Source organism: Orbicella faveolata, unplaced genomic scaffold (assembly GCF_042242905.1).
Source record: "Orbicella faveolata isolate gen_17 unplaced genomic scaffold, um_ofav_v1 contig_36, whole genome shotgun sequence".
NCBI classification, from domain to species: domain Eukaryota; kingdom Metazoa; phylum Cnidaria; class Anthozoa; order Scleractinia; family Merulinidae; genus Orbicella; species Orbicella faveolata.
This window is the reverse complement of record NW_028301565.1, coordinates 12,852,058-12,877,371: the sequence shown is the minus strand read 5'-3', so window position 1 is coordinate 12,877,371 and position 25,314 is coordinate 12,852,058. Positions and strand designations below refer to the sequence as shown.

At 37.5% G+C, this 25,314-nt stretch overlaps 3 protein-coding genes and 1 long non-coding RNA gene across 8 annotated transcripts in view; 2 read left to right on the top strand and 2 right to left on the bottom strand.

The window, feature by feature from the left end:
• LOC110064156 (unconventional myosin-Ie-like) overlaps positions 1–6,438 on the bottom strand; it is a 32,203-nt gene extending 25,765 nt beyond the window's left edge. For 2 of the 4 annotated variants that reach the window (XM_089274657.1, XM_089274658.1), the window contains exons 1-8: positions 6,274–6,438; positions 6,056–6,190; positions 4,406–4,495; positions 3,840–3,934; positions 3,254–3,341; positions 2,980–3,069; positions 2,443–2,520; positions 2,179–2,263 (exon numbers count right to left, since the gene is read on the bottom strand). In XM_089274657.1, coding sequence (XP_089130783.1) covers positions 2,179–2,263; positions 2,443–2,520; positions 2,980–3,069; positions 3,254–3,341; positions 3,840–3,934; positions 4,406–4,495; positions 6,056–6,190; positions 6,274–6,276 — 664 coding nt within the window. In that variant the 5' untranslated portion in view covers positions 6,277–6,438. The remainder of the gene's footprint in view (positions 1–2,178; positions 2,264–2,442; positions 2,521–2,979; positions 3,070–3,253; positions 3,342–3,839; positions 3,935–4,405; positions 4,496–6,055; positions 6,191–6,273) is intronic. The other 2 variants (XM_089274659.1, XM_089274660.1) reach the window with 2 other exon arrangements.
• A 2,190-nt stretch (positions 6,439–8,628) lies between these two features.
• LOC110064289 (kelch domain-containing protein 1-like) lies at positions 8,629–15,957 on the bottom strand. Its single transcript, XM_020771326.2, has 7 exons — positions 15,607–15,957; positions 14,074–14,226; positions 13,741–13,935; positions 12,662–12,814; positions 11,953–12,105; positions 11,183–11,356; positions 8,629–9,514 (listed from the first exon to the last, which is right to left on the bottom strand). The coding sequence occupies exons 1-7, from the start codon at positions 15,824–15,826 to the stop codon at positions 9,348–9,350; spliced, it is 1,215 nt and encodes a 404-aa protein (XP_020626985.2). The 5' UTR covers positions 15,827–15,957; the 3' UTR covers positions 8,629–9,347.
• Positions 10,368–12,359, top strand: LOC149102317 (uncharacterized). Its single transcript, XR_016202486.1, has 2 exons — positions 10,368–11,066; positions 11,923–12,359. It is a non-coding gene; the product is annotated as an uncharacterized LOC149102317 (long non-coding RNA).
• Positions 15,957–24,423, top strand: LOC110064260 (N6-Methyl-AMP deaminase-like). 2 transcript variants are annotated; one of them, XM_020771289.2, is made up of 10 exons: positions 15,957–16,071; positions 16,205–16,350; positions 17,690–17,750; positions 18,008–18,095; positions 19,387–19,468; positions 20,430–20,556; positions 21,394–21,474; positions 22,669–22,804; positions 23,434–23,534; positions 24,031–24,423. In XM_020771289.2, the coding sequence occupies exons 1-10, from the start codon at positions 16,000–16,002 to the stop codon at positions 24,229–24,231; spliced, it is 1,095 nt and encodes a 364-aa protein (XP_020626948.1). In that variant the 5' UTR covers positions 15,957–15,999; the 3' UTR covers positions 24,232–24,423. The 2 variants fall into 2 exon arrangements, with proteins under 2 accessions (XP_020626948.1, XP_020626950.1); XM_020771291.2 differs by lacking the exon at positions 21,394–21,474.
• The last annotated feature ends 891 nt before the right edge of the window (positions 24,424–25,314 follow it).

Sequence of the window (25,314 nt, the reverse complement as noted above, 5' to 3'; positions counted from 1 at the left end):
GTGTTTTGAACTTCTGGGATCAGCGGACATGCAGATGTATGGAGACCCGTACGTTGCGCAGACGGGTTAATTTGTTAATCTGTTAGGCGGTGCGTGACATAAAGTTACGATCAATGTATTTATCTCGCGATTTTTAGCCATTTAAGACGTTGCTGTATTTGGAAAAGTGCTTACTTGATGTTTATTTGTTCAGTGCAGATAATCATTGTCCCAGATGTTAACACTATTTTCCGGCCGCCATATTTTACCTATTTAAACCTGAAATCAACATTTTTGAACTTATACGTTACGTGAAATTAACATTTGCTGTTTTCCAAGTGAAATCAACATCCTTTCCCTCACGCGTTACGTGAAATCAACATTTTTACCTGTTTAGACCTGAAATTAACAATTTTTAGCTTATAAGTTGCGTGAAATTAACATTTTGCTGTTTTCTAAGTGAAATCAACATCCTTGCCGTCACGCGTTAACGTGAAATCAGCATTTTTACCTATTTAGACCTGAGATCGACAATTTTTAGCTTGCAAGTTGCGTGAAATTAACATTTTGCTGTTTTCTAAGTGAAATCAACATCCTTGCCGTCACGCGTTAATGTGAAATCAGCATTTTTACCTATTTAAACCTGAAATCAACATTTTTGAGCTTATACGCTGCGTGAAATTAACATTTTGCTGTTTTCTAAGTGAAATCAACATCCTTTCCGTCACGCGTTAACGTAAAATCAGCATTTTTACCTATTTAGACCTGAGATCAACATTTTTGAGCTTATACGCTCCGTGAAATTAACATTTTGCTGTTTTCTAAGTGAAATCAACATCCTTGCCGTCACGCGTTAACGTGAAATCAGCATTTTTACCTATTTAGACCTGAAATCAACATTTTTGAGCTTATACGCTGCGTGAAATTAACATTTTGCTGTTTTCTAAGTGAAATCAACATCCTTGCTGTCACGTGTTAACGTGAAATCAGCATTTTTAAGTAAAATCAAAGTCCTTGCCGTCGCGGCGGGCCGATCCTTTGTTATAATAAACCGAGGCGAGACTTCGACTTATAACAAAGGCTTGGCTTGGCTATTATAACAAAGGATCGGCTCTGTTTATCATAACAAAGGCCTGGCTTCGTTTATTTGAAGGACTTGGCGGGAAAGGGGCGTCAGGTATTTTAATGAAAGGTGAACTTTGTCGAAAACGCTCCAAATTTCGCATGTTAAGCAATGTCCCGTAGTTTTCGCGCTAAAGTTCACTTCGTTCTCGAGATATTGCGTATGCAATAAACCACTCGGTTTTTCCAACCTGTGTGCCTTTTTTGCATACATTATTTCTCGAGAACGAAAAGCAACCCAGCGAAAAAAACTTCAGAGCAATGTTTCTCAGGTGAAACGAAGCCCACATGCCAAAATTCAGCTAGTTTTAAGCACTTTCAAAAATGGCCGAAAAATCTAGGGGACGTTCTTGCACGCGGCCTTTCAATTGATTAACATCACTATGCAGTGAAACAGGCCAAGTGGACGAGACTGTTGACGTCATCTCCCTTGTTCTGATGTCTAAATGTATGATCAAAATGTTCTCTGCATGTTCAAATTGAGGGGTATCGACTGAGCTTTGCGAGCATTTGACCAGAGCGTTTATTTTTGCATGCATGAGCAATGATCAAATTTGTCTTGCGAGCAGTGAGCACCTTAGAAAATACAGATGGCGAGCAGCAACACTTTGTGAATTTTCTACTTGCCGGAATCTCCATTTTATTGAAAGAAAACATTGTTTTGCACTAGGAGGTTCAACCAATCCCAGCAGCTTACAGCCAATAAGGCCTTGTTTGATGCCAAATTATGGACATAGCTTCACATGTGTCAGTGGGTGGACACTCAAGGAGATCTAAAGCTTTCTAACTTGATGTTGTGGACACACAACAAGAAGAAGCAAAAAGCTTCCAGACTCCAAAATCCGAGCATGCGAGCAGTTGCAAAAATTTTGCAAGCACAAGCAAGCAAGGACTCATTTAATTTTTGCAAGCAATTCGAGCAAATGCCAAATTTTGTGAGCAATTTTAAATTGAATAGGACCATTCAATACCCCTAAATTGTTTGCCAGTGATCATCATTCAACAAGAGCAATACATGTAGCTGGGAACATTAATCTCAACTCTTCCTGACTCTCATTCTTTGTTCTTTGAACAAACCTTTGTCTTCTTGTGATGCACCAGTGAGAAGTTGGTAGAAAATATGAAAGTTCCTTTCTGATGGATTTTGACTCACAACTCTGGACTAATAGAACAAGAAATCAATTCATTAAATTATTCAATATTAATATTCTTTTTGCATGTGAAGTTTGAAGTTGCGTGATCTCAAGCATCCAATGTAGTAGATGAAAAAGAGCTCATCAAAACAAACAACAGGCAGCCTGTAACAAGAATAATAACAAAAAACCCAAAACCCACTATTACCTTTTCTAACAAAAAGTTTGAAATCTTGCCACCATCAGGCTGTCCACCCTTGGTAAACTGAATCTCGACATACTTGCCCTAAAAAAGCAAGGCAAAAGCAAGATTGGAATGAATAACACGCATAAAAAAAATGACAGACCTGGGAGAGAAGGGCATAGGGGTTTTTGAAAATGTTAGTCTTGAAGGATCAGAGTGCCAAAAAGGTCTAGTCCACCCATTTTTGGTGACAAAAGGGCCTTCCTTCCACCCCTTGTGCAAGATAAGACCAGTCTTCATTTCCCCTTCTCCCTGTTCAGCACAACTGGATCCACCACAATAATACGAGATGTAGTTTTTCATCATGATCTGTCCTACATCTAGTATTTTTACAGCATAATGGCTTACTAGAAATAGGACTTGGAGATAAGTCTCATCTCTAAGACCTACATGTATACTGCTTTACAACAATGAAACCATTTTCTTTAAAACAGTGATTGTTCTATAACTGGCTACTGTCCGTAATGGTTATCAGGGTCATGTTTGACAAGCTAGACTTACAAATCGACTGGAGTTGTTGTTTCTGACAGTCTTGGCATTGCCAAAAGCTTCTAAAAGAGGATTGGATTCTAGAATGACATCTTTGATTTTCTATGGAAAATAAAAGAGAAAGGAAACAAAATTACATTCTTCTAATTGCTGTTCAAAAGAATCAATATTGAATGCCATGTATTTCAATTCTCAAGACCTGACTACTTCAATCTGTTACATTTAAAGGTAATGAGAAATCACTGTTTAATCACAATATCTGGAATATATATGTATAATTGCAAACCTGTACACTTGGGCCTCCTCCAGATACTTTAGCTAAGTAGTTCATAATGAACTTGGCACAAACAGTCTTCCCAGCTCCACTCTCTCCACTACAAAAACAAACAAATTGCTTATTTCAATTCAGGAGAAAAGAAAATACTAAGCCAGAGTATATGTAAGCTCATGCTGTATTTGGAATCAGTCTTTTAAAATGGACATGGATAGATCTAGATAGAACATTGGATGGACAGTAAGTGGCTAACCAAACAAAATGATTGCATTTGCAAGCAAAGAGTTAGTCAAAGTATTTATTACATAACTGCAGTAAATGTGATCATGAAGTACATACTAGTTATTTTTAAAGAGTTGACTTGAATGAATATTAGAACCTTGGAGTTATCTCTTTACAGGAACATAAAAAACAAAGGAAAAGACCAGCTCTACAGGTGATTACAGTCACTTATGAGAGCTTTTAAACAGGATCTCAGTGATAGGTTAAACAGGCTTTTACAATGGTGGTCATAGCAAAAACTGGTCACTTGCAAGACCAGTCACAAAGAGAGCTTTGACTGTATTTCATTTACAATACAGTTGTCACAACTTTGTACCTGATAATAACACATTGATTTTCCTGATCAATCAACATGTTTCTGTACATGTTGTCTGTAAGGGCATAAATGTGTGGAGGATTCTCATAGGATGCCTGAAAAGCAGAGTGACATTTTAACAAAATTTAGTGAACACAGTTTCTAGCACAGTGATTGGCTCAGGTTTCTACAGGACGCAGCAACTATCTTCTGTTTGAGAACTTCTAGTTTAAGCCTGGTTTCTAACATGACATAAGCACAAGCACATGCACAAGCACAAGGTTGTGAGGACACACAAAACCTAAGCATAAGCACAGGCACAAGCAGAAATTGCTCTCCTTGTGCTTGCACTTATGCCAAATGAGAATGTGCTACTGTAAGCATAAACATAAGCACAAGCATAAGTCCGCCATCCTTTTTAAAATGCTGTTTCGAGGAGGTATACACGGAACCAAAAATAAGCCACTATCCATTCTCCCCATGCATCTAGTGGACATACTCACTACCATTATGCTTATACTTGTGCTTATATCATGGTGAAAACCAGGCTTTAATTAGTGTCTTCAGGACAAGATGTTTTTACTCACAGCTCCCTGATACTGGTCAATCTCTTTGTCTGTAAAGTATGGCATTTGTTTGAATGGGTTGACAGAGATCAACACTGGACCAATGTAGGTCTGATCAAATGGTTAAGGGTATAAAACAATCAAATATAAACTCTTTCTAAAGTTAACCATAAACTACAGGTAACATATGCAAGTGGAAGGAGTAGACTCTGAACTGTATTTGGTTACATAATGAAATATATGCTTCAGGGAAGGGGGGACAGGGGGTGCAAGGGCCAGTTTTGGCAAGTTATCTGGAGTTTGTTAAAGTACATGTACATGTACTTGAGAATATTATGAAGAGTTTATGATTCTTATTCTCCAACCATGAAATAGCAGGGTTCAACATATTACAAAAGTCATCATGCCAGGATAGCGCAATAAGGCTACCGACAAAAAATATTACCCCATTGGCCAATACCTAGAAACAGTAAGTCACTAAGTAAAGTGGCACTTGTTACCTCAACTGAATAATACAATCAGAAATTGTTCTAAGTGCACTCTTTTACCACTAATATTAATGCCACATGCATGTATAATAATGTCATATTTCATTCCAGTGGTAAGTCACAGAAATAGTCCCAAAGGAATTTGTCAATCAAAGTGGCATGTTCAAATCAGAATGCACCCTGAGCTGTAGGCAAGCCTAGCCAACCTTGATACAGTTGACTGCTCAACCAAACCATATAACACTATAACTGAACACTAAAATTATTGTGGGAAGTTAAAAATAAACCTGATAGACCTTTAACAAAATTTGTCACAACCAAAATGAATGAATATCAGTTGTACTTGTATATTCATGTAAATTCCTTGCAAAGGAATTTTGCTTCAAATGTTATTCAAGGTAAACAATCATCAATTTAACAACAAACAGTATATTTTTTATTATTTCATACTTGTGACTTTTGCATCAGTGTGGATGCATCTAAGCCCCCTTTTAAGACTGTACAATTTAAGCTCATATATATGTTTATCGAGCTTCTACTTAAACCCGTTATGTATAAATCCTTCGGCAGAATCAGATATTTTCGCCAGTTCAATAAATTCTAGAAACTTGTTCAATGCACAAAGGTGGCTACGATTGAACGAGTAAGCTAATGGATTGTACATCGTGTGTCTTCAGGAAGATTCCCAAATCTTGAAAACGACGCCCCACTGAGTGAGGCAAAAATTGTGACCAAACTTTAATGGACGGAAATAATTTTACGGAGGATTAAGCTGATGTTTAATACAAAATAAATAAATAAATTCAATTGGAAATATGAGAAATGGCTCGTTTTGGGCGTTAGAGGAAACTAAAATTATGCAGCTGATATGTGGTTTTCGTTTGCTTTGGTTGACGAGACAGGCAAGCTGCAGCCTCACAAGCGCTTGACAACGAAAACCACCATATTTACTCTCATTTTCTGTAATTCACTCACGGTAAAATTTATGTAGGAGGTTCTAAGTTCCCATCAGCAAAAGATAAAGAGTAACCTTCCACTTATATTAGACTTATAAATATCTAACTTGTCTGCTTAGTGTACAGTGGAATTAAGAACTTAGTAAGGTAACTAAGCTTACATCAAAGGGTGAAGTAGTTGTGCATAACGCATTCTTCACTCAAGATGATGTGTAGTGAAAGGATACGAAAATAAGGTCGTCCATATAACGTTTCTTTAGGTTCTCCACGATCGCCGCTTCTTGGATCTTCGGCAGAAGAACCATATCTTCCACCCCACTCGCTTTAACATTGCCCTTACTCTGCCAATGGTAGTTCGAAGGCTGGAAAATACAAAATTCCGTGGTGTCGCTGTTACAAAACTTAATCCACACATGGTCAAACATTCTAGAACAACAAAACTCACCATTTTTTCGGCTTATTTTCAAGGAAGTTTTTCACTTAAGATCAAGACAACAAGGAAGCAAGATACATTCTCAGCAAAGAGGAGAAGTATTTACGAAAGAACCGGAACCTCCTCTAGTTCGGAAGTGATGTTTTCATTTGGCACGCATGATCATAATTATTCACCATATACGGACGGAGCAGGTTTCGAATACTAACACCCCTTGTGATTGGACGATCTTAACTGGGTAGCCAATCAGAGCAGTGTTTCTTCTGACGAGCTAAAAATAGCATTGACTAGGACATCTCCATAGTCTATGGTGTCTTCTTTTTTGCGGTGAATTTAATGTACAGAATTTCTTATAAACTTTAAGCGTTGGATATAAATCTTATTTAATTGCGACCACATCGAAAACTTAAAAAATGAAATCGTTTTGTCATTTTTACGAGTTTGGAAAATCGCCAGGAAAAACACGATTGTGGCTATATTTTCATTTTAGAATTTCGGACTAAAATATTTATAGAAGGCGAAAACACATGAGGGTTTGAATAGTTTACATTGACAACTCACAATCAATGGAAAATTACAATATTTTAAAATTCATAGATACTTGGGGCATGATATCATTTAATAACAGCTGCGGAATAATATCAACTATTCTAACGTGATGAGCGTGGGTTTTTAGTTTTTGAACACGTACACTTTTTTAATGCTTCAAATTAATGCATCAATAATTTCATTGAAAATATTACACACTTGTAAACTAGTTTCCACCAAAAATGTTAAATTTTCCTCTTTGGAGAGATCAGATTTCGGACAACTGCTGTCAGAAGCTATCTACGTATTATTTGAAAAGTTTTATTGTTCTCATGTTACAACTATACCCATCAAAACAGCTGAATTTTTTTTTTATTGAACACTTATAAGCTGTGGTCCTAAAATAGTCTCCAGGAATTAATTTTGTAGAATTGAGTCTGAAAAGGGTGATTTATTTTAAAAGAAATATATTTTATTTCTGACATCTTTTAATAAGAACAGACTGTGAACTCCAAGATAGGTAAGGGGACACCCTTTTTTTCATTGGTTTTATAACATACATCTCAATAAATCCAACCCAGTCTTGTCCACAATTCTTTTTAATCTTCTATTTCACAAACCTCCCTCATCCAGCTGAGATCACTGGGTAAAACTGTTTGAAACTGTCTCCCAGGAAACTTGTTTTATTAAAAAGCATTTCAGTTTTCTGTTGCCTCTGGACAGAATGTCTTGAATATAAATAACACTCATCAAAAGAGCCTTGGGGTAAACCAATGCCAGCTCTATTATGTTGATTTATGGTCACATTAGCAAGTTAAAAACATAGGCACGCATGGCGTGCAAATTAAAACAGGAAATAAAACTCAAAATTTACCAGTCCAGCTAGTTTAACAATATTACTGAAATTTCTGTTCCAGAAATTAATCTGTGCCTACAATTAGAGTATTTACAGCCTCACTAGTTTTGTTCTTTTTCAGCTCAATAAACATATGATAAGAAATGTTCAACAGGAGAACTGGAAGTGAGTACAGGAAGGTGATGGCCAGGGGAAGTTAGTCCAAGGGAATGGTGGGGAAGAACCAAAATTCTACACTTCCTTCAATCAAGGTTTTTTGGGATGATTCCTGCCTGGTGACAATTTTTCAGTTTCCCATCAAATGCCTTTATATTAATATCCAGTCAGTCAATAGGAAAATTTACAGACATGTGTCAAGAGAACTAATTAAAGTAAATATGCATATCTTCTGCAACTGCCCCACAAAGAAAGATGATTAAAAAATTAAGACAATGCTTTTCTGGCCAAAGCAAAAATGACACCACCAAATTTAAAGCTCTATGCAGCCAAACCTCTCGACAATGGCCACCTTGAGGACAGAGGAAAGTGGACATTGTAGAGAGATGGTCATCATGGGAAGGTAGGATTTTACATGACACCTGTGTTTTTGAGGGTGGAACATTGCTTCTCTTAAAAAATGCTTATTTTAGCATACAAACTGTATGTTACACAAATATCAAAATAAATCAGTAAATCAGAAACTAAACAAAGACCAACAAAGTGTGGTACAGATAAAGTTTGGTGAACTTTTACAATAAAAAATGAGGTTTTGTATACACCATTCATCAGTTATTGATTTACTGGCCATTGTCATGAGGTTATCTTTCCAGTCAGTACACATTTTAGTGGCCTTTCCCATTGTGGAGAGGTTAAAATAAGGGAGAATGTATGGACTGTCCACTGGGACCCCAAAAAGTGGCTGTTGTAGAGAGGTGGCCGTTAGTGGAGGTCTGACTCTATTCTTAAATACAAAGGTTGGCTGATGGTTCAACTTATGCATAGGCAACTATTCAAAAACATTTTATTGCACAGTTATTACCTAAGTATACAGGGTCATTGTTCAATTATAGACCTAAAAAATACATTTTATTTGACCTTCTGAAAGTTAAATATATTTCTCTTAAAGCATCCAGTAATTGGTAGCAAGCCCTGATGAAATGTTCGCTGTACAAAGCTATAATATACAAGTGCTACATTACTTAAATCAAATGCCAACATATATTGTTGAATTGATTACCATTCTATGAGAAATCCTATCGTTCTGTCTGTTTGTACAAACACATTGTATACAGAAAAACTATAGTCAGTCAGTTTTCTCTTGTTTCCTTATGTCACCCAGAAAGCTAATACATGAAAACCAAAAAAGACAAGCCAAGAAGTTGCCTAGAGTAATACTCATTCCTAACCTGATAAATGATTGCTGAAATAATAAAATAATTTGGACCATCTGAAGAGGAGTAAGGAATTGGTGCAAGTCAAAAAGTTGCAGGATGGAGACAGAGGGAGATAAAAGCACAGTCTGTGAGAACACCTCTCAAGTTTCCTAGCCTTTAGCCCCTCCCCCTCCCCTGCAATTCCTGGTCTGACTACTAGTCTCATTCCTCTTCACATGATCCAATCACAGAAATGAAGAAAGGAAACAACTACATTGACAACTTGCTGAGGCAGAGAGGGAGACAACAGTGATTTTTCACTCTGTGCAGACAAAGATGATTTTCATTTATCACTGCTGTTCATCTGATGACTCCTCATATTCACTACTGTCTTCCTCCTCAATAGTACTGCATTCTTGAATTTCAGCTGCTCCACTGGCCAAGGGCAGACTATTTGTAGAGACAGGTGGAATATCAGTGGGATCTGGTCCTTGAGACTTCCCTGACAAGAGTTGTTCTACAGAGATAATATTGAACAAATGGACTGTGTTCAGTAGGTGAAATGTCTGTTATTTAGATTTGATAAAACAAGAACCGAAAGCTGTTATTTAGAATGGTAATTTCTACATATTTATAAGTTAACTGTGGCAACTTGCAATTGAACAGGAGCTAATAAACAAATACAAACAACCTGTGTTGGCATTAATGGGGGAACACTGCCCTATGTTTGGTTAGCCCATGCGACTTCTGGTGATAGCGTGACAAACAACCTCACTTATCTCCCCAGCACTACGAGCTGAATGACAAACAGCACGTGCTGGATCAGACAAGAGTATCAGTTAGTGAGCAATATTTAAAGGCGATTAAAAAAAAACAACAATCTTGAGGGAAGTCGCTGTGTAGACTTAACCGCACCACACAGGAGTGACCCTTTGTTACTTATGCTGGAGTACATGACCAACTTCATCTCCAAAGGGAGGGAGGGAGGGAGGGAAACTTTAACGATAGATTTACCAGTGTTTCAGCCAGAAAATTTTACTTGAGGGCCAAAGTGGCCACTGAAGATCTTTTTTAGGGGCCATTTTTTTAGGAAAGGGGCCAGTAAATTGAAAGCTACAGAACAAAAAAATGCATCAGGGTACCAAAGAAAATAAAGCAATTTATTAGGATCTACGATAAAATTTAATAGTAAGTGCTTTTTGAAGTGTTTGTACTCAATAAAGTTTCTTTTGAATCAGATACTAGTATGAAGGATCCGTGCATTACAAGAGAAGAATCCTAACGCATACATTACGTAGTCAATGATCAAGGGTTTGCAATGCATCATAGGGCGATTTCAAACACGGTCAAGCATTTGGAAGTTTAAAGGACGGATCGACTTCTTCTCTTATGCTGAATGTTTTAGAAGCAAAGATCTTTCAATATGATATTCTAGAAGGGCATAATGTGTGACAAAATAACCGTTATTGATCGTCAACACAGAGAAATGTAGTCGCCATTATGCCGTATTATGGCAACTAAACCAGAAATTTTGGTTGCCAAGGATGAAATGCTTGTTGCATTGGCGACCATATTGATCACAATTTCAAGCCCTGGGATGGCTTTTAAAATATTATGCCTGTGTTAAGCCTGCGGTCTTGTAAAAGGAAAGGGCCAAATTGGCCCTTTTATCGTTTTTCTGGGGTCCATCTCTGATTGTAACGCGGGATTCCCGCAATGGCGTGTTCTGGCGGAAACACTGGATTTACATTAAGTAATCACTGCACTGGTTAGTCAAACACAAAATGGACTCTGAACAGTTGTTTGAGCTGTTACATATAGACATTCTTTACCAACAGAAAAAGTTGTACCACTGGATAGCATACCCTAGCACATGTAACATCTTAAACAGGAATAGTACTTTAATGCTTTGCACCAATGCTATGGATCGTTATATCACTCGGAAGGTAACAAAGATATGTTTTAGGTTTAGCTACAATGAAGCTTACACTTTGCTGACCTTTGGAATACAACATACTGCTCAGTAGCTCTATAGAAAGCGATGCCGCCATGAGCAGCTCATTGAGAAGGTAAGTCACGCTCCTTTGACTATATTTCACTGGCGTGAAACTAATATCTTATTTGAAAGCACTGCAGTTTATTATTAACGCCAGACTATAAAATGCTACAAGCAACACAAATTTACCTTTTCCAATTAGATGGACATCACCATAATATTCCTGACACTGCATAGTTTCTTCATAAAAATCAGAAGAACCTCCATACAATATGAACTGGTCTCCTACCAGTGTTGCTGTGTGTACCCCCCTGGCAGATGGTTTGTCCCCAGATGATAATGGCTGGAGCCACTCATTTGTGTCTACAAATTCACAGTGATAGAAACAGTTATTGCTAAAGGGCAGAATACACCAAAGGACTTGCTAAAGGGCGGAATACACCAAAGGACTTTGATAATAATAAATTACTGTATAATGTCTCTAATAAAAAAATTGTAAAAGAAAACAGTAAATGAATAAATATAATTTATTTACAAACTCTAACAATGGTAATGACATTTAGGAGAGGTATCTTGTTATGCATTATTTGTTTTTAATAGAAAAGTTGACTAAAAGTACATGGTGCAGACATTTAACTGGAAAGAGTAATTTCCCACATTTGTCAATGGAACCAAAACTACATGTACTTTCACAAACAGTTGTTGGTCTCTCCACCGTCATATTTTGGTTGGTTTCAATTATTTAAGTCAGAAGAAAGACTCATTTGTGTTACATTGTGTTGCATGCTTGTTTTAAAATAAAGATATTTGCAAAGAATACTAGTCGGCCTTCTCCTAGAAATGTTCCCCAAATTGTGTGCACTGTGGGGAGCAAGACAACTAATACCCAGAAGAAACAAATCTGCTAATTTGGCTTTATATTTTCATAGGTCTATAAACAACAGTCGCTGCTTAATCACCTGTGTCGAATATATGAAGATCATCAAAATGTGCATTGTCCAGGCTTCTCCCTCCAAACACTACCACTCTGTTGCCCACAGCAGTGCAAGTGTGAAATGAACGAGGCTCTGGTTGTCGTCCTGTGGCTTGGGTTGAAATCCACTCCATAGTTTCTGAGAATGAGTAGTAAATTGTTATTCTGCTTCAAGGTTGCCAAAAGTAAATGGTTACTGGCAAAAAACACCATCTACTTCATCACTGTAGCCAGCTACTTTACTGGGCTATTGGTCTAATTCATTAATAAAATGGCAAACTACTCTGATTTCTCAATCTGTAATTCTGTATAATTCAGAACTTTGTGACAAACCTGTGTTTAGAAACTCTAATACTTTAAATAAATAAATTACAATATTTATGGAAGAATCCACATCAGCCTTAGCTGGTTTTTATGCGGGTCCTCTATCCTGTTTTTTCGTAGAGAGGAAAACCAGAGAACCCAGAGAAAAACCCTCGAAACAAGGTGAGAACCAACAGCAAACTTGACCCACATAATTATGGCACCAGGCTGGAATTGCACCCAGGCCACATTGGTGGGAACCGAGGGTTCTCACCACTACACCATGCCTGCTACCCACATACTATCCATGTCTATTGGTTCTACTGGGCATTAAAATGTAAATGGCTTCACTTACAGTGATATTAATCAACACAAAATAAACAAAAACTCACCCATATCCAAAATGTATAGGTCATTTTTCCTGCCAACACTGTCTCTGCCTCCAAAGATAACAAGTTTTGATCCAACAACAGACATTCCATGAGCTGCTCTAGGTGTTGGACATCCAGTAAATGAAGGAGTCAGTTTTTCCCACGTGCAGTTCTCTGGAAAGGTATTTACAACAACACACAGTCAAGCCAGACTTAATAGTTACATTTATGCCAGTTTTGTGAGTGACAGGTGAATGAGTTCTTTTAACCCCTTTTAGTTTAAAATATCCACCCCTTAGAATTAAGATCTACCAATAGCTGGGGTTTCATTGAGGACTGTAAACTAACTCAGTCCCCTTTGTGCCATGTGGCATATAGGACCACACAAAGGATTACAGAAATCACTACATTAAGAACTCCACACCAAGCAATTTGACCAGCTATGAGAACCATTTTGTCCACCTGGTTTGACAATCTTGAGAAAATTGTTTGAAAGGTTTGCCTTACTGCAGAAAATAGTCAATGAAACCCCTGCAACATTGATTGAAACTACAGTGCTGCTCAAAAGTAAGTTACCACCTCTCGTCTTGTTTCCCCGAGATGAGACTCTCATCTCGCACTCTTGTCTCGTGGGCCGAGAATCTTGTCTGGCGAGACGAGAGTGTGAAAGGGTGGTAACTTACTTTTGAGAGGGTGGTAACTTACTTTTGAGCAGTACAGTAATACATCCATGTAGTTACACTTGATATGAAACTTTCTAATTGCTGGTGTCCCTGATAAGGGTCCTTCTGTTGTGCTCTTAGGCAAAGGCTTTTTATTCTGACCTTTTCACACAATGGGAATTGCTGGGAAAAACTGACAAACTGCTGAAACTTAACAGTGGGACTAGCATCCCATTAGGGGGAGCACAAATAATTAACCTTAGTCATTTTGTTACAAAGAACCGAGTTAATTGATGAGCCATCTTGTTTCTCCAATCCTCAAGATTGGGAACCTTTTGGTTTGAAGGTGACCCTTGGCACATTTTAAAGCTTATGTAATGAGTTAATGTAATGACTGTCTTCTCTGCACTGGAGGGTAAGTGCTGATGTGTAATGTACCTGTGTCAAAACTGAAGAGATCATTAAACCATCCAAACTGTGCTTGATCTGGCTCAGAAGTGTCTGTCTCAGTATCTTCCACAGGACCAAAGCCACCAAAGAAGAGAATCTTGGTTCCCATAGCAACACATGTAAGCTTGTCACGTGGAGATGGAGGAGTACCTTCATATGCAACATTTTGCCATTGCTTTGTTTCTGATGCAGTGAAAGAATATTACCCAAGTTATTTAAACAGGGGTGGAATTTATTTGTTTCAGTGTTTCTTTTTCACAGACAAAACCTTAAAAAGCAATGGTGCTCATTTGAGGACTATTGAAATTTTCAATGTCATACCAGTGTCAAAGGCATAAAGATCATTAAGCCATCCATAGTCTCTGCTTAGTCCTCCAAAAACATACAGTTTACTTCCAACTCCAGCCATAGTAGCAGAAGATCTTGATGATGGTACTTGACCTCCAGTTACAATCTTGTTCAATGTGTGAGAATCTAGACAAAATAAACAGAAATGTCATGAAATGTTTGTTCACTTCATTCATGCAACGATGCGGGGTCAATATGGGGAAGGCCTACAAGACAAGTTGGAAGGGGCCTTGATGTGTCTATTGAGTTTCCTTCTGCTCCTGTCTAAAAGAACTAAATGTAAGAAGAAAAATGTACATACATACAGAGATCAGAATACACCCTCTAATGTAGCTCACGTACAGTACAAGTAGGAAAGGCATTTGTATTCAGGGCTTAAAAGGTGTCTTAACTTTCCTACCTAAGCTTAACTCCTCACCCACACCACATGCATTGAATGCTTGACACATTACCACAACTAAGCCGCTTGGCTGCCGAGTAGAAAGAAAATAATGCAGCAAGAAGCACATACCAGCCCACTGCACAAGTATCCATAAAGCAACAAAACTATCAGAAAATGCACTTTCATGAATTCACACTTAGAGTGTAACTTGTTTACCATTGAACCTGACTTTATCAATCTGTATGCTGTCATAACATTCATGGTTCAAGTTGTCATTATGCACAACAAAAAGATTCTCACTCACATAAAGGTCCTAAACGTTCTGAATTTTGCAGAGGGCCCAAAAGAGGGCCAATGATAGTTCATTGTGTTTTGTCTGTTTGCCTCAAAACAAGGCACCAAGGGAGTGCAATGCATTCTGGTTGCTACACTGTGTATTCTGGTCGCCACCCAATACAATCTGGTTGTCGTGAAATGCATTCTGACAAATCTCGATTTTGCATAGGTTTCTTATATATTCTGATTATAACTGCTGCTCGCTCACTGTGCTTGAGCAATAAAAATCAGATATAGCAATTAAGAGGGGTCATTAAGCGATCTTCCATTGTGACTATCGATTTTCATTGATTAATAGAACCAATCAATAAAATCTTTTGATTTTTATCGGGTTTTTTTCAATTATGTCGATTGGCAATCCATGATCGAATTTCATCGATTGGGCATGCCGGGATCAGTGATCCAAGATCACTCGGATCATGGTGCATCAAAGGAATCGACGAATCCACTCTGGTCACGGAGTCATCGGTTCCTTCGATGCACCATAATCTGAATGATCTTGGATCACTGATCCGATCCAGATCATCCCAAAGGAACGCACCCAACATTTTCAATCCTCAACAGAGCTTTGATATGACAACATTTCGTGGCGCTTCCAGAAAAAAATAAACTTATGATAACCCTTATTATCATTGCATAGGCTTATTCTTATTTCTGCTTATTTGCAATTGATCTTGTCGATGTCTGCTCAGTCGATAAATAATCGGTCATATAATTACAGTAAGCTGAAATCGCGATCGCAAATCATTTATAACATGATTACGAACTTCGATGTCGTAAATGCTTACCAGCATCGAAAACAAGAATCTCGTTGGATTCTGCTGCTTCGCCGATATCAGAAAGCCAACGAACTCCGCCAAACACGTATAGTTTGTTCGCCATGGCGGCGGCACAATGTCCATCTCGAGATGGCAATTTGGCGTCCATTTCTAGCTTTTTCCACGCGATATTTATATCATTTAGTAGCTTTGTTCCATAGTGAATCGGTACCGAGGATTCGTTTCCCATTTTCGGCTTAATGGAAGCAAAAAATGAAGGAAAATTGTCTCCTGATGTTCAAAACCGTTGACTGTCCTGGAGCGGCGCGCGAACTTAGATTTTGGCGCGAAGCGTTCAATCGATATTTACATCTACTTGAATGACCAATCAGAACGTGCAAAGGCAAGTCGATAATTTCCATCATGGCTGACACTGCGGGGAAATTTGCTGAGGAAAAAATGCCTTTCAATTTCTTCAAAAAAGTTCCGAAAATTGTAAGAATTTTAAGCAACCTTTTCCAGTGGTATTGTTTAACATTTCGAAAAGAGCGAAAAAAAGATTTTTCGCGGAGATGACCACATATTTCTCTTTACGGTCTTTACGTTAAAATGACTTGTCAACTTTCAGGAACTTCATGCTCATATAAACGGATCTATAAGCGCCGAGACGATCGAGAAGCTCATCAAGAGAAAGTCTGACAAAGTAAAAGAAAACTGCTTAGTGTCTAAATGGCAAACAACAATTCAGAAAGGAGACAAGAGAGATTTAGACGAGTAAGTGTCTTTTGAAAATAAATGGACGGTGCTTACAACACAAAGGTGTTGCATACAAAGTTATTTTCGCCAGATTATAACCATGTGGAAAAAGTAAATATTAGCAGCGGCTATTGGGATCCACAAAGAAAGCTGGGAGTAGCCATGCATTTTTCCGAGATAGTTAGCTTTGAATCTCGTTCCAAAATGCTGAGGTCAGCTTTTTTTCTGAAAAAGAAGAAAAATGTATTTCTTCACAGATTTCCCTAGAATTCGCTTTTATTAAGATCTCTAAACTACATGGTAAATGGTAACATAAAAACTGCATCTCTGGCTGCTCTCCCCTGGTTTTGCCAAAATACAATCTAATAGCTTTTCCTGACAACCAGAAACTAATCACATGTTGAATAAATAGGCTTGCCACTTCCATGGCAGAACATCAAATCAGGGTTCCAGATAAGTTTTCAAGATGTGGTGCCAATGAGGAATGCCAACGGTCATTTTCCAATGCTCCCACCAAATCATCAGAAATTTTCTATTAATTTGTCAGGTCATGTTGCTGAACTTGTCGGGTTTTTGACCAGAGACCCCTTACTTATCTGGAACTCTGCCAATAAGGGGTAACCACATGCCTTCAAGGGTGAAGTGAATTGCTTTCATCTTTTATGGTGCCTGTTACATTTTTTCCAGTCACCTACCCAGTAAGTCAAACATTTGCATCTCTCACACTTGTATTGCAGTTAGATTTCAGTATAATTACCAGTTTTTCAGCTAGAAGCGTTTTAGGGTTATTGGTTAGCAATATGCCATTATTCTGATGTTCCTGGTTTCGCAAGTAAATTAAGCTTGATTTGGCCATGGTAAGAAAATGATTCTTTCATTTTAGTTGCACACTTGGTAGCATAGTTGACTGCATTGATTTCAACCACGGCGTGTAAACTATGCTTTGCATGATGCACAGAAAGCGTGCACAACAACAAAAGTAGGCACCCTCCCTAAAAACTTCTTGCAGATGTTGTTTAAATCTCTCAGTTCATTCATTCCTTCCATCCATGTACATGTATCCTTCCTTCCATCCATCCATATTCCAGTCAATCAATCAATCAATCCATCCATCAATCGGTCAGTCAGTCAGTTGGTCAGTCAATTAATCAATAAGTCAATCAATCAATCAATCAATCAATCAATCAATCAATCAACCAATCAAACAATCAATCAATCAGTCATTAAATCAAGGACTATCCCTTCAATAATAACAGTCATCCATAAAGTATAGTGTGAAAAATGTACACACACCACATACACTTTGTACAACATACAAGCTGTGTAATCTGTGACACTTTCTCTTTCTTGTGTACAGGTGTTTGACCATGTTTGGTATTATTTACCAGCTTGTAGATGACACTGATGCAGTGTTCTTGGTAAGGTTATAACCGTTATTCAGTTAACACTCTATATACTCTTTATAATAAAAGCAATATATCATCCATCTCCTGTCAGTGGAGTGCAAACAATATGCAAATTAATTCTTTCTAACACATGAAAACAGTTCAAAGTCAGGATTCTAGAGAAAGGAATCATTGGACCCTAAATCTCTTATGTGACATATTTGTGTAATTTTCGTGTTACGGGACACTTATCAAATGTATTTGACAACTGTATTGATTATATCTTCAAGGTTACAAAAAGTGTCATTGAAGACTTTGAACAAGATAATGTAAAATATTTAGAGCTCAGAAGTACTCCAAGGGCTAATCCAGAAACAGGTATAGGAATAAAATTGAATATAAGATCTCAATATTATAAGCTAGCCTTGTCTGAGTGTGTGGGAGGACCAGATGAGAAAGTATTTGGGTCAAGGTCATAGCCTATGACACCAAGTGCAGCAAGGACCATGCAAAATTGATGCCTGGGCAACATATATGACTGGGTTAAATATTTTCCCACCTGGCCCAACCCAACAAAGGTGATGAGTATTTTATCATACCACCTTTATTGAGCTTGGGATTTTGTTAGAAATAAAGTTATGAAAATGTCACATCAACCAGATGGCTTAAACTGCAGACCGGCTCATGTCAACTCATCCAACCATACACAGTGTTGTTCTTGAGAGGTTTCCCTTGGCAGGGCTCAGTATATGGCAGTATGATAGTAAAGTCGCCTTTATTTAAACTGGGTTGCCCTTTCAGCACTAGGCTGCTATCAGCATGGGCCCTGACTACTATAATTAAAGTGTCTATCATAATTATATAACAAAGTAAGAAAGTCTAATAAGGTAAATGTAACATACAGTAAGTGTTAGTAAAATACATCTCAGGATTATCAATGATATAATATAGGTTATTTATGAAATTAGTATAAATCTATGTCTAGCATTTGAAGTGTCACTGAAAAAGATTTAGATAAAGTTTTTTAACTCCCTGTAGATTTATACTAAAACAAGTACATTACATGTGTATCTACTCTCCATTTTCTTTGCATAACAGCTGACTTGGGCTCCACCCTCATCGACTATTCTGTGACAGAAATCTTTTGCTCATAATCTAATTGGTAAATAGAAAATACCCATGCATGAGCAAGTTTGAGAGAACTAAAAAGTTGGCAAAATGTGCAGATCACTAATAAAATTATTATGAATTCTCGCCAGTGTTCTCAACAGCTTCATTTGCCTCCTTGCATTCTGGTTATGTTGACAAATTTCCATTTGTTTGAAAAATTCTCAATTTGGATGCAATTGACATCTGCTAGAATAAACTGTTATCCAGTGTGCAGTTTTTTTTGCCCTGGAAGTCCAGGAAAATAATAATTCTTTAAATAGAGCTTATTGATATAATTATTGATTAGTTACGTTTACTGCTTGAGTGGGTACATAAACAGATTAATCTATAGTTACTTAGAATTTGAGGTTGGCTTGGAAAGTAGTAAATTCACCACTTGGTTTCATTTTTACTGGTAGCTCCCAGAACAATTAAAATTTACTATCTAAATTGTTTTTAAAAAATTGCATCCAACTGATGTGGATAACTTAGTAAGTTGTACAATCTTTTTCTCCTACAGGGATGACAAAGCAGTTGTATGTAGATGCAGTGTTAGCAGCTATTGAGGAGGCTAAAAAGACAGCCCCTAATATAATTGTGAGGTAGCAGCAACTAACATGGATCTATGCATTTTATAGCAAAAATTTGCAAGGTGCCAAAATCACTATCTTTTCTGAGAGGCTGATCTTCTCTTAACTTATAAGAGAAATCAAAACTCTAAGGTGTTTTAAGAAAATTGAGACTGAGAGAGTTACAAAATTTGGTTCACATTCTGCAAGATCCATGATTTTTGAAGGATCATAGGAACCCCTAGCCCAGGGGGGGACTCCCATATAAAAAGGACAGGGGTGCTTGTCCGAAATTTTGAAAAAAAAAAAACCTAAGCCAGTTACAGAGATTCTGTTTTGTGGGCATGGCTTGAAATGTTTTTCTCTCCTAAGAGGTACCAATTCTAAAACAACACATTATCTTGTGTCTTATTTTTTGAGCTCAATACCCTAAAAGGTAACGCAAAAGTTGCCGCTGTGGACCTTTTGACGCTGAACACCCTAAGAGGTACCAAAAGCGTGTTTTTTAACCCCTAAAAGGTACAACAATCACCCCTGTCCATTTTATATGTCCCCCTCCTGGACCCCTAGGTGTCTGGTTTCTTAGCTGACACACCACACTCTAGATTACAATGGGCTGTTGATGGTCATGATTCCAGACAAATTTGTGGAAATTAACAGAGTATTCTTACTTATTCAACTAAAACATTTACTTGGCCTTGCTTAAAGGGTACCCAAGAACAACAACAATCAACCTTTAGCACCTTTAATGTAATGACTTGCAAGCTTAACTAAACCAGAAGGTGACTTTCAATCCCTTCCTTCTTTATCATTTGCTCTTCTACTTACTGATTCTCCCACCTTGCTCAATCAGTCTCGATTCCCTGACTTTAGGGTTTGCCCCTAAAGAAATTTGTAAGATGTCACTGACTGTATTGTATCTGTCAGGTGCCCATATTTTTGATAGAATGTCTTGATCAATTTTGCTGTTACTGTTTATCTGCTTCCCTGGAAGGTTTATACTTGCTATAAATCGCAAGCTTGGCCCAGATGATGCCCTGGATACTGTGCACCTGGCGATTCAATACAAAGAAAAGGCCAAAGGGATTGTAGTGGGTCTTGACTTGAGTGGTGATCCTTCAGTAAGTGACCAATCACTGTCAACAGCACAGTGTTCCAGCTGATAATGATCTACCATGTTCTAATAAGTACATGTACATAATAGCCATGCATTTGAGCATGCATGAAACCTGCTTCATTATCTCACAGAAGAGAGATAAAACTCTAAAAGTAGTGGACACAGAGAAAGATCCAAAGTTTCACCAGAATGGTAATTTTGATTTCCTGAAATCCTGTCACAAAATTAAATTCAATGAAATGTAATCCTGTACTCCTTCCTCTGAATACTTGAGACTGTTCTATTGAGCTCTGTTGAATCTTGTTATCCAATTTGAAAGGGAAAGGGAACTTTCAATATTCAGCCTGGACAGTGGTCTTTGTACAATGCAATACAAATGTAAAAAGAATTCCATGAAGGTTAAGAAATATCGATATGTTTGACAGGGTCTGGGAATTCAAACACATTCAGCTTCTATCTTTCAATTAAAGTTGAAGTGTCCGCTACTGGATTCTTTAAACTAATAAATTTCTCAAATGTGATATGTTTGTCTTGTTACTTACTGTATTGTTTTGCTAGTAGTTAGTTGAAAACACTTGTGACAAGGGTTGTAGAGATCTGGGTATTAATAGTGTTTAATTGGTAACCTGTTGCTTTAATTTAACCAGACATCTCTTGTAAGAGGTGGAAAATGCCAAGCACACAAGAAAACACATCCCTGATTTCCTGAGCCAGGCAAAAATATTAATCTGGTTACTTACCTTTTCAATCATTGCTTGCCCTATAGAATTGAGTTCAACAATTCATGGCCAAGATTTAGAGCACTGATTCTTGATGATACCCACAATGTTTCAATTTTCAGACACAAGATTCCAACAATTTTGTAGCAGCACTTAAGCTTGCACGAGAAAATGGCCTTAAGCTTGCTTTACACATTGCAGAGGCAAGTACAGTATGAGTCAACCATGCATGAGATGAGCAATAAGTAATATATCAAACACAAGAAAGAGTGTTACATCGGGATATTCAAACATCAAGAAGAGAGCTGAAAATACAATGTGCAGCAGAGTATTTTTGACAAAATTCGAGGTGTTTGGATAGCTGATGAAACACTGTCTTGATTGTTTGATATATCTTTTCAAAAACTAAGGAGTAAACAGAGAAGTAAAATCATCAAAGTCTATACTTAATTAGACAGGGTATCCAAGCCTCCTTCAAGTTTGTGATTTTCTTTGTTTTAACGTGATGAATTATTAACGAGTTTGAGAACTACATATATTGTATGAAATCATAGTTTTTGCATCAACAATTTCAAAAAATTACAGTAATTGAGGAATTCAACTGTCTTGTAAATACACCAGTTGCCTCATGTGGAAACACTGCCCCAGCAGCCTGAGGTTTCATCTGTCCCATTGCGTCATGCTAGAAAAAGCTGTGTGTCAGCTATGGAGGGTTAGTTTCCAAACCCACCTGAAACTGACAGACATGTTCTCCTGACCTGACCAAAATCCAGTCAGTCTTAAGGTCATTCCCCAGTATTGCATTGCGCATCCCTACTGCACATAATTTCACGCGAGATTAGCACGTGCGCATTAAAAAATGGCAGCTTTTTCTTTGCAGCTGGACCTCGCCATAGAGGTAAATCATCATTTTCTCAAAAACGAGTACGGTGACCTATCGTTTTTTTCTGTGGTGTTGAATTGAGTAATAAATTTTTTAATGTAAAATAAATATGGGCCAATTCTCAGTGTTGAGCAAGAAACAATCGTCGGAAACGTGAATTCAGCAAGCAATCGTGACTATAATCATGGTGCTATTGTAAGGATTTATATGGTATAAACAAGGTGCTGTTGCTCCCAGACGAACATGGGGACCCCTCATTTTTATTTCCAAATTTAAGTTCCTACAATATAAATGGTCAATAGGCAAAGTTTGACAAAAATCTCAGTGCAGGCTCTATTTCAGTGGAATGACCTTAAATGATTACCTTGAGCAATCAAGAAATCAAAAAAATTTTGGTGAATCCTTACAGATATCACGGATACAACTTATTTTACACTTATATTGTTGTGATATTTGCAAAATATAGCATGAAAACTGTAACCTTTTTAACAGCTTCCTCATAATTACCTGAAAGGTTCCTGACTTGAAGGAAGCAAGAGTCTTGCTGAACTTAATCCCAGATAGAATTGGTCATGGAACGTGCATCCATCCTGAGAATGGTGGTGCAGAAGATCTTGTGAATATAGTGGAGGAACACTCTATTCCTATAGGTGAGTTTGAAATACAAAGCATTAAAAATTAAATGAATATATTTGATGATTATTACCTTGCATTGTAGGCATGCAATGTGTGCAGAGGACATAATAACAGTCACCCTTTGCATGTATTGCAGGCTATAACTACATTATGCTCTGTTTGTATATAAGGAAGCAATATTTTTATGTACCCAATATTTGTACCTGATTGTACCTTTTTGGCGTGCTTTGGTACCATGTCTGGCAAGTTTGGTCAAGCTATGGTTCATATTTCGGCAAAATGTAGTTGAACCAAAATGCCTAATGGCGAGGCCATACAAGCCTGTTTATGTCACCAAAGTGTACCAAAAAAGTTATGATTACCTTGCCAAGTAACCTGACATCTCAGGATATAAGGACAGTGGACAGGACTTCTGATTGGCTAATTGTGAATTTGGGTGTGCCAAAAATATGTACATAATGCCAGTTGGACAAAGGTTAACAATGCTGCCACAAAATATCCAAATCTTGTTCTTTTCAATAACATGGCAAAGGCTTTCTCCCTACAAGGCATGTAATACGTGTGTAAATATTATTGTAGGCATTTTTTTCCATCATTGTAACTTTGCAGTTGATTCACTCACACTCTGATGTTTGATTTACAGAACTGTGTCTAACATCCAATGTTAAGACCAAGACTGTTCCATCATACGCTGATCATCATATGAGTTACTGGTACAATAAACAGCACCCTTGTATTGTGTGTGTAAGTACCACTATACATCTAAAATTGCCACTAGTCTATAATAGAGCAATTCTACACAGTCATATTTTGTACATAAAACTGTTGAGATAAATTATATACAATCATGTGCACACTTTAGAAAGTTGAAACAACAGAATAAGTTGGAGTGTGCATTGTTCTTTGCATGAGCTAGTAAAGATTCTCATTTTTAACCTCTAGGAATTAAGATTTGTGAAATCATTCTATTATGCACCTTAAAAGGCCATAGATTAGTAACTTCTTGATCTAACACAAGAAAATATCACATGGAAGTGATATTGGTGAAATGATTCATTTTAACTTTTACATTGACATCTAATACCAGCAACCTTTCAAACTAAACTTTGTGTTATCAGTGAAGTTAATGTGCAACACTTTACATTATTTTTTTCAATATTAAACTTGCAGTAGTATGTGATGCATCATAACTTTAGCTTGGCAGAAATACCTTACTTTGATTTAAATATCCTTTCAACAGACTGATGATAAAGGTGTTTTTTCTACAACACTGTCAGAGGAGTACTCTGTGATGGCCAGAACATTTAACCTGACTGAAGAACAAGTCTGGAACTTGTCATTTATGAGCATTGATCATATATTTGAGGGAGAAGCCTTAAAAAATTATCTAAAAGAACTGTGGAAAAAAGAGAAAGGAAAAGTTATGTTTTTAGATAATTGAACAAATATACAAAATGTGGAATGTTCATTTGATCCTTACTATTAAATTTTGAATCTCTTTCTTGAGGTCCACTCTTCAATCTGAAGCTACATTTCCAAGACATTTCAGTCTGACTTCTGAAATGGCTGATAGTAACTGCAGTTGTAGACTGTTAACTCTGAGAGCAGAAAGAAATAAAATTATCACCCTGGGTTTCAGCCTGATGCTATGTATAGAACAAAATATTTATCACATGCAGCCAAAGTTCGCAACAGTATCTTGGGCCTGTGGGTTCGGGGAGGGGGGGAGCAAGGGAATGGTGACTCCCATATAAATGCTTGTCGGAAAAATTATTTGAATTATTTGAATTAAACCCTCAAAGGACCAGTCTGAGTGTGGATCATTAGCTTTATTTGACCCCTAAAAGATACCACCTAAAATGGTACAGGCTCAGTTAACAGCTGCTGTTCAGGAAGGGAGCCCGGGCTAGTAGACTGGACTCAAGAGACTGGCAGGAATTGAGCCTTGATAGTGGAAATAAAATGATATATATGATATATAGTTAGAGAAGTCCTTAGTCTGCAGTCTGCATTTTACCCCCGGTCTGCAGTCCGCAGTCCACAATCTTCATTTTACACTGACCGAATTTGCAAGGCAGACCAGTAGATGTACACAAGGCAAGAGTTAGTGGTGCATGGTACAAGTTCTTTAAAGTGCCACTGAAACGAAATTTTTGTATGTGAGATTTTTGCTTAGTAATAAAGTTTCAACCTTACTTGGAAACACTGCAAACTTTTTTTTCGCATGCGGTAAGCGAAAACTGCTTTTTCAGCCGTTCGAAGTTGGCTGGTTAAGCCCAAAATTGGCGGCCATTTTGGCGCGGCCAAAACAGCCTAGTGACGTCACTGGTTGTATTACTCTCATGCTGCGCTGAAAATTTAGAGTGATTATGGGAGAAGAGATTACTGTTCGAAGCCCCCCCAAAAACATCTTAAGGACACCTCAGAGCTGTAAAGCAGATAATCACAGTAGCCTTAGACATGAAGAGGTCGAGAGTCGATCCTGGGGCTTTCCAGTCTATTTAATTGGATATTTGCAGGATAT